The 12460-nt window shown below is 44.5% G+C and overlaps 1 protein-coding gene across 1 annotated transcript in view; it reads left to right on the top strand.

Moving 5' to 3' along the window:
• LOC137340229 (hexokinase HKDC1-like) overlaps positions 1-12460 on the top strand; it is a 220220-nt gene that overhangs the window by 162901 nt on the left and 44859 nt on the right. Inside the window, exons 10-11 of the mRNA XM_068002645.1 lie at positions 8261-8356; positions 8442-8541. Coding sequence (XP_067858746.1) covers positions 8261-8356; positions 8442-8541 — 196 coding nt within the window. The remainder of the gene's footprint in view (positions 1-8260; positions 8357-8441; positions 8542-12460) is intronic.

Raw genomic sequence — 12460 nt, 5'->3', positions numbered from 1 at the left:
CACAAGTCTTCAGCACTACAGTTGGGATGTTGTCGGGGCCCATAGCCTTTGCTGTATCCAGTGCACTCAGCCGTTTCTTGATATCACGTGGAGTGAATCGAATTGGCCGAAGACTGGCTTCCGTGATGGTGGGGATATCGGGAGGAGGCTGAGATGCATTATCCACTCGGCATTTCTGGCTGAAGATGGTTGCAAACGCTTCAGCCTTGTCTTTTGCACTCACGTGCTGGACTCCGCCATCATTGAGAATGGGGATGTTTGCAGAGCCTCCTCCTCCCGTTAGTTGTTTAATTGTCCACCACCATTCACGACTGGATGTGGCAGGACTGCAGAGCTTTGATCTGATCCGTTGGTTGTGGAATCGCTTAGCTCTGTCTATAGCATGTTGCTTCCGCTGTTTAGCATGCATGTAGTCCTGAGTTGTAGCTTCACCAGGTTGGCACCTCATTTTTAGGTATGCCTGGTGCTGCTCCTGGCATGCTCTTCTACACTCCTCATTGAACCAGGGTTGATCCCCTGGCTTGTTGGTAATGGTAGAGTGAGGAATATGCCGGGCCATGAGGTTACAGATTGTGCTGGAATACAATTCTGCTGCTGCTGATGGCCCACAGCGCCTCATGGATGCCCAGTTTTGAGCTGCTAGATCTGTTCTGAATCTATCCCATTTAGCACGGTGGTAGTGCCACACAACACGTTGGATGGTGTCCTCAGTGCGAAGACGGGATTTCATCTCCACGAGGACTGTGCGGTGGTCACTCCTACCAATACTGTCATGGACAGATGCATTTGCGACAGGTAGATTGGTGAGGACGAGGTCAAGTAAGTTTTTCCCTCGTGTTGGTTCGCTCACCACCTGCCGCAGGCCCAGTCTAGCAGCTATGTCCTTCAGGACTCGGCCAGCTCGGTCAGTAGTGGTGCTACCGAGCCACTCTTGGTGATGGACATTGAAGTCCCCCACCCAGAGTACATTCTGTGCCCTTGCTACCCTCAGTGCTTCCTCCAAGTGGTGTTCAACATGGAGGAGGACTGATTCATCAGCTGAGGGAGGACGGTAGGTGGTAATCAGCAGGAGGTTTCCTTGCCCATGTTTGACCTGATGCCATGAGATTTCATGGGGTCCAGAGTCAATGTTGAGGACTCCCAGGGCCACTCCCTCCTGACTGTATATCACTGTACCGCCACCTCTGGTGGGTCTGTCCTGCCGGTGGGACAGGACATACCCAGGGATGGTGATGGAAGAGTCTGGGACGTTGGCTGAAAGATATGATTCTGTGAGTGTGGCTATGTCAGGCTGTTGCTTGACTAGTCTGTGGGACAGCTCTCCCAATTTTGGCACAAGTCCCCAGATGTTAGTAAGGAGGACCTTGCAGGGTCGACTGGGCTTGGTGTTTTGCCGTTGTCGTGTCCGGTGCCTAGTGGTCCGATGCCGGGTGGTCCGTCCGGTTTTATTCTTATTATGACTTTTCGTAGCGAGATTTTACAACTGAGTGGCCAATATTCATCCTACCCACTACCAAAAACTCTTCTTGCATTTATTTGTTCATTATGGCACCTTGCAGTGTGCAAATTCACTGCCATATATATCTACATAACTGCACATCAAAAGTGTGCCCTTTATATTGATTGTAAAGCATTTTGGGACATACTGAGGACTCGATAAAATGCTATTTAAATTCAAGTTCTCTCCATTTATATATTCTACAGAGAAACTGTACAAATGCCTTGATTAGAATCCTTTTCATAATTATTTCTAGGATCACTATTCCAACCTATAACTCACTGCCAGCTATGCACTTTACAACAGATAAATTAAATAAACCACAATTAGATTCCTGCGTATAATCTACTCCAACCTATAACTCTTCTGGGTATTCATTATTACAGCCTGTAACTCTAATGGGTTTCCATTATTACAGCCTGTACCTCTAATGGGTTTCCATTATTACAGCCTGTACCTCTAATGGGTTTCCATTATTACAGCCTGTACCTCTAATGGGTTTCCATTATTACAGCCTGTAACTCAAATGGGTTTCCATTATTACAGCCTGTAACTCTTCTGGGTATCCATTATTACAGCCTGTAACTCTTCTGGGTATCCATTATTACAGCCTGTAACTCTAATGGGTTTCCATTATTACAGCCTGTAACTCTTCTGGGTATCCATTATTACAGCCTGTAACTCTAATGGGTTTCCATTATTACAGCCTGTAACTCTAATGGGTTTCCATTACTACAGCCTGTAACTCTAATGGGTTTCCATTATTACAGCCTGCAACTCTAATGGGTGTCCATTATTATAGCCTGTAACTCTAATGGGTTTCCATTATTACAGCCTGTACCTCTAATGGGTTTCCATTATTACAGCCTGTACCTCTAATGGGTTTCCATTATTACAGCCTGTAACTCAAATGGGTTTCCATTATTACAGCCTGTAACTCTTCTGGGTATCCATTATTACAGCCTGTAACTCTTCTGGGTATCCATTATTACAGCCTGTAACTCTAATGGGTTTCCATTATTACAGCCTGTAACTCTTCTGGGTATCCATTATTACAGCCTGTAACTCTAATGGGTTTCCATTATTACAGCCTGTAACTCTAATGGGTTTCCATTACTACAGCCTGTAACTCTAATGGGTTTCCATTATTACAGCCTGCAACTCTAATGGGTGTCCATTATTATAGCCTGTAACTCTAATGGGTATCCATTATTACAGCCTGTAACTCTAATGGGTTTCCATTATTACAGCCTGCAACTCTAATGGGTTTCCATTATTATAGCCTGTAACTCTAATTGGTTTCCATTATTACAGCCTGTAACTCTAATGGGTTTCCATTATTACAGCCTGTAACTCTAATGGGTTTCCATTATTACAGCCTGCAACTCTAATGGGTGTCCATTATTATAGCCTGTAACTCTAATGGGTTTCCATTATTACAGCCTGTACCTCTAATGGGTTTCCATTATTACAGCCTGTAACTCTAATGGGTTTCCATTATTACAGCCTGTACCTCTAATGGGTTTCCATTATTACAGCCTGTAACTCTAATGGGTTTCCATTATTACAGCCTGTAACTCTTCTGGGTATCCATTATTGCAGCCTGTAACTCTTCTGGGTATCCATTATTACAGCCTGTAACTTTAATGGGTTTCCATTATTACAGCCTGTAACTCTAATGGGTTTCCATTATTACAGCCTGCAACTCTAATGTGTTTCCATTATTACAGCCTGTAACTCAAATGGGTTTCCATTATTACAGCCTGTAACTCTAATGGGTTTCCATTATTACAGCCTGCAACTCTAATGGGTTTCCATTATTACAGCCTGTAACTCTAATGGGTTTCCATTATTACAGCCTGTAACTCTAATGGGTTTCCATTATTACAGCCCATAACTCTTCTGAGTATCCATTATTTTTTTTATTTTTTTTATTCGTTCATGGGATGTGGGCGTCGCTGGCGAGGCCGGCATTTATTGTCCATCCCTAATTGCCCTTGAGAAGGTGGTGGTGAGCCACCTCCTTGAACCGCTGCAGTCCATGTGGTGACGGTTCTCCCACAGTGCTGTTAGGAAGGGAGTTCCAGGATTTTGACCCAGCAACGATGAAGGAACGGCGATATATTTCCAAGTGGGGATGGTGTGTGACTTGGAGAGGAACGTGCAGGTTGTGTTGTTCCCATGTACCTGCTGTTCTTGTCCTTCTAGGCGGTAGAGGTCGAGGGTTTGAGAGGTGCCGTCGAAGAAGCCTTGGCGAGTTGCTGCAGTGCATCCTGTGGATGGTACACACTGCAGCCACTGTGCGCCGGTGGTGAAGGGAGTGAATGTTTAGGGTGGTGGATGGGGTGCCAATCAAGCGGGCTGCTTTGTCCTGGATGATGTCGAGCTTCTTGAGTGTTGTTGGAGCTGCACTCATCCAGGCAAGTGGAGAGTATTCCATCACACTCCTGATTTGTGCCTTGTAGATGGTGGAAAGGCTTTGGGGAGTCAGGAGGTGAGTCAGACTGTAACTCTTCTGGGTATCCATTATTACAGCCTGTAACTCTAATGGGTATCCATTATTACAGCCTGTAACTCTAATGGGTTTCCATTATTACAACCTGTAACTCTCTCCAGGGTATCCATTATTTCAGCCTGTAATAACTTTCCTGTATTACCTGAGTATATATCCTGAGTATTACAGACTGTAATACTCCTGGGTATCCCTTATTACAGGCTGTCACTCTCCTGGGTATCCATTATTACAGCCTGTAACTCTCCTGGATATCCATTGCTATAGCCTGTAATTCTCCTGGGTTTCCATTATTATATCCTGTAACTCTCTCCTGGGTATCCTGAGAATCAGTATGGATGTAAATAAGAAATAACAAGGGGCAGAAAACACTGGTGGGAGTAGTTTATAGGCTCTGAATAGTAGCTGTACAGATGGACAGAGAATTAATCAAGAAATAATAGTAGCTTGTAACAAAGATAATGCAATAATCACGGGGGACTTTAATCTTCATATAGACTGGGCAAATCAAATTGGCAAAGGTAGTCTGAGGGACGAGTTCATGGAATGCATTCGAGACAGTTTCCTAGAACAATATGTCATGGAACCAACCAGGGAACAGGCTATTTTCGATCTTGTCTTGTATAATGAGACAGGGTTAATTAGTAATCTCAGAGTAAAGGATCCCCTGAGGAAGAGTGATCATAATATGATAGAATTTCACTTTGAGTTTGAGAGTAATGTACTTAAGTCAGAAACCAGAGTCTTGAACTTAAATAAAGCCATAGGTATGAGGGGCAAGTTCGCAAAGATAGATTGGGAAATTAAATTAAAGGATATGACGGTAGATAAGCAATGGTGAACATTTAAAGATATATTTGATAATTCTCAATGAATATACATTCCATTGAGAAATAAAAACTCCACGGGAAAAGTAATTAATCCGTGGCTAACTAAAGAAATTAAGTATAGAATTAGATTAAAAGAAGAGGCTTATAATGTTGCCAAGAAGAGTAGTGAGCCTGAGAATTGGGAGAGTTTTAGAAACCAGCAAAGGATGACCAAAAAATTGATAAAAAGGGAGAAAATAGAATATGAGAGTAAACTCGCAAGAAATATAAAAACAGATTGTAAGAGCTCCGACGAGTATGTAAAAAGGAAGAGATTAGCAAAAGTAAACATTGGTCCCTTAGAGGCTGAGACAGGAGAAATTATAATGGGGAATAAGGAAATGGCAGAGACGCTAAACAAATATTTTGTATCTGTCTTCACGGTAGAAGACACAAAAAGCATATCAGCAATAATGGGAAACCAAGGGGCAAATGAGAGTAAGGAACTTAAAGTAATTATTATCAGTAGAGAAAAAGTACTGGAGCAACTAATGGGACTAAAAGCTGATAAACCCCCTGGACCTGATGGCCTACATCCGAGGGTTCTAAAAGAGGTGGCTGCGGAGATAGTGGATGTATTGGTTATGATCTTCCAAAGTTCCCTAGATTCTCGAACGGTCCCAGTGGATTGGAAGGTAGAAAATGTAACCCCCCTATTCAAGGAAGGAGGGAGAGAGAAAACAGGGAACTACAGGCCGGTTAGCCTGACATCAATCGTCGGGAAAATGCTGGAATCCATTATTAAGGAAGTGGTAACAGGGCACTTAGAAAATCATAATGTGATTAGGCATGAAAGGGAAATCATATTTGACAAATTTTTTTGTGTTTTTTGAGGATGTAACTAGCAGGGTAGATAAAGGGGAACCAATGGATGTCGTATATTTGGATTTTCAAAAGGTATTCGTTAAGGTGTCGCATGAAAGGTTGTTACACAAGATAAGGGCTCATGGGATTGGGGGTAATATATTAGCATGGATAGGGATTAGGATGTTGTTTATGGAATGGAACCTACCACCTCTCCCCAGTCTGCAGCCCCACACTATGTGATTAACACTTCATGCTATCAGGGCACCTAGAGATGGGCAGTAAGGTGCTGCCTTGCCTTTCACATTTAAAGAACAAATTAAAACCTCCCTTCCAAATGATCCATTATTGGTCACTTACTTCTGCTTATCATCTACTCCAACCTATAACACATCTCTGGGAATATGATTATCCAAACTGTATCTCACTCCCAGGTATTTGTAATTCCACCTGCAATGCACTCCTGGATATCCATTGCTCCAGCCTGTAATTCATTCCCAGGTCTGTAATGCATTCCAGGGAATCCGATTTTCCAGCCTGTTCCTCACTGCCTGGTATCTGATTTCCACTCGTTGGTTTCTATTATTTCAGCTTGTAACCTGCTCCGAGCTGTTCATCATTCCCACCTGTAACTCTCTGCTAGCTAGCTCTTTTTTTCAGTCTGTGTCTCAATCCCTGTTATCTCCTATTCCACCCCGGATATCCATTATTCTAGCCTGTAACTCTGTCCTGGATATCTGGTATCTCTCTATGTAACTCATTCTTGAGGATCTGTCATTCCAGCTAGTAACTCATTCCCAGACAGAGATTATTCTAGCTTCTAACTGACTCCCAGCGATATATTTTTCCAGTTTGGAACCTACTCCCAGATAATTGTTGTTCCGGCCTGTAGTTCAATGCTAGATATATGCAATTCCAGCCTGTAACTCCTGGGGATCTGCTAGTCTAGCCTGTAACCTAGGTCTCAGATAGCTGTACTGATTATGCCAGCCTGCCACTTTCTCCCAGGAATCTGTTATTACTCAAGTTAAACATTTAATGAATAGTGTAAAACTGGCTGTACTGTACTCGGGAGTCAAGGATCAGCAGGTAAATCTGGAGGAGCTAGCCCACTTAATTTTCCAATTTCATAGAATCATCACAGCCCAGGAGGAGGCCATTCGACCCATCGTGCCTGTGCCGGCTCTTTGAAAGAGCTAACCAATTAGTCCCATTCCCCTGCTCTTTCCCCAAAGCCCTGTAAAATTTTAATTTCAAGTATTTTCACAATTCCTTTTTGAAAGTTACTATTGAATCTGTTTCCACCACCCTTTCAGGCAGTGCATTCCAGATCATAACAACTCGCTGCGTAAAAAAACGTTTCTCCTCATCTTGTCTCTGGCTCTTTTGCCGATCACCTTAAATCTGTGTCCTCTGGTTACTGACCCTTCTGCCACTGGAAACAGTTTCTCCTTATTTACTCTATCAAAACTTTTAATGATTTTGAACACCTCTATCAAATCTCCCCTTAACCTTCTCTGTTCTAAGGAGAACAATCCCAGCTTCTCCAGTCTCTCCACATAACTGCAGTCCCTCATCCCTGTAACCATTCTAGTAAATTTCTCTAAGGCCTTGACATCCTTCCTAAAGTGTGATGCCCAGAATTGAACACAATACTCCAGCTTGGGCCTAACCAGTGTTTTATAAAGGTTTAGCATAACTTCCTTGTTTTTGTACTCTGTGCCTCTATTCATAAAGTCCAGGATCCAGTCTGCCTTTAAACAGCCTTCTCAACTTGTCCTGCCACCTTCAAAGATTTGTGTACATACACCCCCAGGTCTCTCTGTTCCTGCACCTCCTTTAAAATTGTACCATTTAGTTTATATTGTCTCTCCTCATTCTTCCTACCAAAATGCATCACTTCACACTTGTGTCTGCCCCTTTAATCCCATGGGCTTCAATTTTGCTAAGAAGTCTATTATGTGGTACTTTATCAAATGTCTTTTGAAAGTCCATATACACAACATCAACCACACTACCCTCATCAACCCTCTCCATTACTTCGTCAAAGAACTCAATCAAGTTAGTCAAACACAATTTCCCTTTAACAAATCCGTGCTAACTTTCATTTATTAACCCATATAGGTGCCAATTGATTTTGTCCCAGATTATTGTCTCTAAAAGTTTTCCCACGATCGACGTTAGGCTGACTGGCCTGTAATTGTTGGGTTTATCACTCTCTCCTTTTTTGAACAGGGGTACAACATTTTCAATCCTCCAGTCCTCCAGCGCAATCCCCATATCTAAGGAGGATTGGAAGATTGTGGCCAGAGCCTCCGCAATTTCTACCCTTACTTCCCTCAGTAACCCAGGATGCATCCCATCTGGACCGGGTGACGTTTCAACGTTGAGCACTGCCAACCTTTTAAGTACCTTGATGGGATTTCAGCTCATGACACCTGGTTGCTAGTCCAGTATATAACACCAGGCAACTGTATCCCTACAGTCCAAGAGTGGCACAAAACTCTTATCTCATCCAATTATATTTTAATCCAATATATCGACAGGTGTTGTGTTTAATGTGTACTATGATTTTAGGGCACTCTTGTTGCCTGGACCAAAGGCTTCAAGGCCACTGGTGTGGAAGGAGAGGACGTTATTACTCTATTGAGAGAAGCCATTAAAAGGAATGGAGTGAGTATTACTGAAAATGAGTGTTAGTGTGCTGAAAACACATTGATTACTTGTGTTTTTAATATTTTCTGTCGTGTTCGTCTAGGAGTTTCATTTGGATCTCGTGGCACTTCTGAATGACACAGTGGGAACCATGATGACTTGTGCCTACGAGAACCCTAACTGTGAGATCGGACTGATTGTAGGTATGAATCTGGGACCTTCACCTTGCAGTCCCAACTGCTTGCAATTGGCCACGACAGCCGTCCAATCACAAAAATACTTCTGATCTGCTCAACCACAACCTCTCCTCCACCTTTAGTGCCCTTGTCCTCAGTAAAACCCCCAGGGGGTTAATGTTTGGGCACCACTCCCCCCACCCCCGGCACAGTGTTAGCAGATGGTGAGGTCCCAGGAGCCCAAGATTTTGGGCCTTGAACCTCATTATAGTGTAGATGGCATTGCACGGGTAGATGGTTGGGTCGGGTCTGGGGGGGAATTGGGTGGGTCTCGGGGACTGTAATCGGGGGGAATCGGGTGGGTCTCGGGGTCTGTGATCGGGGGGAAATGGTGGGTTTCAGGGTCTGTGGTCGGGGGAGGGGAATCGGGCAGGTCTCGGGGTCCCTGATTGGGATGGGGATTGGGAGGGTCTCTGGATTGCTGTCGGGGGTCTAGGAGTGTGATCGGGGGTCTTGGGAGTGCTGCCGGGGGTTGTGGAGGAAGAATGGGGGTCTCAGGAGTGCTGTCAGGGGTCGTGGAGGAAGATTGGGGGTCTCGGGAGGGTTGTTGGGGGCCTTAGTGGAAGATCGGGGGTCTCGGGGGTGCTGCTGGGATAGTGGAGGGAGATCGGGGGTCTCGAGAGTACTGTCGGGGGTCATGGAGGGAGATCAGGGGGTCTCGGGAGTACTGTCGGGGGTCATGGAGGGAGATCAGGGGGTCTCGGGAGTACTGTCGGGGGTCGTGGAGGGAGATCAGGGGGTCTCGGGAGTACTGTCGGGGGTCATGGAGGGAGATCAGGGGGTCTCGGGAGTACTGTCGGGGGTCATGGAGGGAGATCAGGGGGTCTCGGGAGTACTGTCGGGGGTCATGGAGGGAGATCAGGGGGTCTCGGGAGTACTGTCGGGGGTCATGGAGGGAGATCAGGGGTGTCGGGGGTCTGGAAGGGAGATCGGGAGGTCTCGGGAGGGTTGTTGGGGGCCTTGGTGGAAGATCGCGGGTCTCGGGGGTGCTGTCGGGGGTCTGGGAGAGAGATCGGGGGGTCTCGAGAGTACTGTCGGGGGTCTGGGAGAGAGATCGGGGGGTCTCGAGAGTACTGTTGGGGGTCTTGGTGGAAGATCGGGGGTCTCAGGAGTGCTGTCGGGGGTCTGGGAGGAAGATCGGGGGTCTCGGGAGTGCTGTTGCTGTTGGGGATCGTAGAGGGAGCCAAGAGGTCAGGACCAGGGCCTGGAGATCAGTATTTGGGGGTCTCGGGACCGGGAGTGATTATGGTAAGTACTTTCCTTTTGTTACTTACGTGATGTTTAGAGTTGGTTTCACAGCAAAGACACTGGCTGCCTCAAGGCAAACCAATGTTGCAGCAGGGACCTGAAGCAGGTGTTAGGCCCCTTATTTACATATGCAAAGGTCCTAACGCCTGCTTCAGGCGTGGGTAAAGGACGTCTCTTGTTTGTCCTCTCCCAATATGGCTGGAGTCACCCTTCCGCTTCCTGCTCGCCATTTTGGTGTCTTTGGAGTCCGCATAGCACCTAAAAAGGGTGCTACTTGGCCCAATTTAACCCCCTTACTCTCTCACTCTCTGGTTGTTCCCCCGGTATAGCCCCCATCTTTCCTCCCTCAAGTCCAAGGGGCATTCACTTGAGTGTATCTGGTGCACAACTGGTTTAGCCGGCCATCTCCTGATCTGGCTGGGTCACATCAATCTCTGTCGGGCCTCACTCTCCTCTGTTAAACTGCTTACCGATCATCCTAGAGTCAAAGACAACCTCCGCTTCCTATTTTCCACTACCTACCCCTGCCTCCTTAAACCCCTCCACCCTCACTTCTTTGTCATTAAGATTGAGACCATTCATGTAGCTGCATCTACTGTATCCCTCCTTTCCCCTTGCCCAAGCCAACCTTTCCCAAGGTTCCCCCTGCTCAAGCCGTCAACCCGAGCCTTTCTCCACTTTCTCTCTTCTTTCCCCTCATGCCCTCTCCGAGCTCAGCTTGACCATGAGACCCACCTCCTGCTCTCTCGATCCTATTTCCATTAAACCACCGACCACCCAACTTCCATTCCTGGTTCCCATGTCAATGGTTCCGTCTCCTCAGGTACTGTCCCCCTACCTTTCAAAACTGCCGTCATCACTCCCCCACCTCAAAAAAACATTCTCCACCCCTCTGTCCTTGCAAACTACTGCCCATCTCCAGCCTCCATTTCCTCTGCAAAGTCCTTGAACATGTTGCTTTGCACTTCATCCGCAGACTGAATGTTCCATGAGCCAAAACCTTTTATGTGCTGTGTATAGGTTAATCTACCCAAGTTTGACAATTAACCCCTAACAATAATATTGCTCACTGAAAAATAGGTGGGACGCCCACAGTGTTGTACCTGTGATGGAAAAGGTGATATGTCTGTAGTGAGGTCAGAGGTCCAGGGATTTAAATTGAAAGCCATGGCTGCATTTCTGTTAAGTTCTCAATGTCTTCTTAGCTTTAGAGCTTACTGACAAAGTGAACACACACCACTGTTTTGGAGCATTATATATTAAGACCAATCTAAACTGCTTTCTGCTAACTGCATTTTTAACTAGGACTGATTGAGTCATAAAGGGAGGAAACTCAAACAACTCCTTGAGATCCAAATCTAATTATTTCAAATCTTGTTTGTCTGTGGTTTGACACTACAGAAACGTGTGTGTTTGGCCTTGGGGTCAGTGTCATCAGCTACTCCACTAAGCAGACTTCATAACCCCATCCCCCCCCACTACGAACTAGAATGTGCCTTCACTTGCAGAATGTCTAGGTAAATGTATTGAGACCCTGGGGTCCAACAGACAGCCATTGCCGCTGTACTCCGGTTTACTGGATTATACCAAATGCCGCTATTTGATCTTCCTAATTTCGGTAGGTGAATGACTATACACCCTTTCAGACCAAGCCTCAGGCTATAAACGGGCAGACGATTTTATTGAACATTAAGCAGCATTCAATACAAACAGTGTATTTACAGTAATCACAGACTTTACTACTGTACTGAAAATGTCAAAACAACAGACATGTAGCTAACCCACAACATACATGAGCATTGAAACAGTCACTCATTTCTTACTTGGCAAAACACTACCACAGAGCTTCTGAATGGCTCCATAGCCCTGTCTGACTGCTGACCAGCAACAGATGTACCATTCACAATCCTTTCACGATGTGTCAGGTACAAAAAGCATTTAAAACCTGTATTTTTGATAGCTGCATTCGGTGGTCAGATACAAGTCGTGAGTTACTTTTTTTTAATTTCAAAATATACTTTATTTCATAGAATTTTAAGATACACACAGTTCAATGTAAAGATCACAATTTCAAACCAGTACAATTCAATCCAATGTATTATAGATCGTACACAGTGTGATCTCAATATTACAATTCAAACACAGTATATTATAGATCGTACACAGTGTGATCTCAATATTACAATTCAAACACAGTATATTATAGATCGTACACAGTGTGATCTCAGTATTACAATTCAATCCAATATATTATAGATCGTACAAAGTGTGATCTCAATATTACAATTCAAACACAGTATATTATAGATCGTACACAGTGTGATCTCAATATTACAATTCAAACACAGTATATTATAGATCGTACAAAGTGTGATCTCAATATTACAATTCAAACACAGTATATTATAGATCGTACACAGTGTGATCTCAATATTACAATTCAAACCAATATATTATAGATCATACACAGTGTGATCTCAATATTACAATTCAAACACAGTATATTATAGATCATACACAGTGTGATCTCAATATTACAATTCAAACCAATATATTACAGATCGTACACAATGTGATCTCAATATTACAATTCAAACACAGTATATTATAGATCATACACAATGTGATCTCAATATTA

The sequence above is a fragment of the Heptranchias perlo genome, chromosome 21, assembly GCF_035084215.1.
Source record: "Heptranchias perlo isolate sHepPer1 chromosome 21, sHepPer1.hap1, whole genome shotgun sequence".
Lineage (NCBI taxonomy): Eukaryota > Metazoa > Chordata > Chondrichthyes > Hexanchiformes > Hexanchidae > Heptranchias > Heptranchias perlo.
This window is presented reverse-complemented; position numbering and strand designations above follow the sequence as displayed.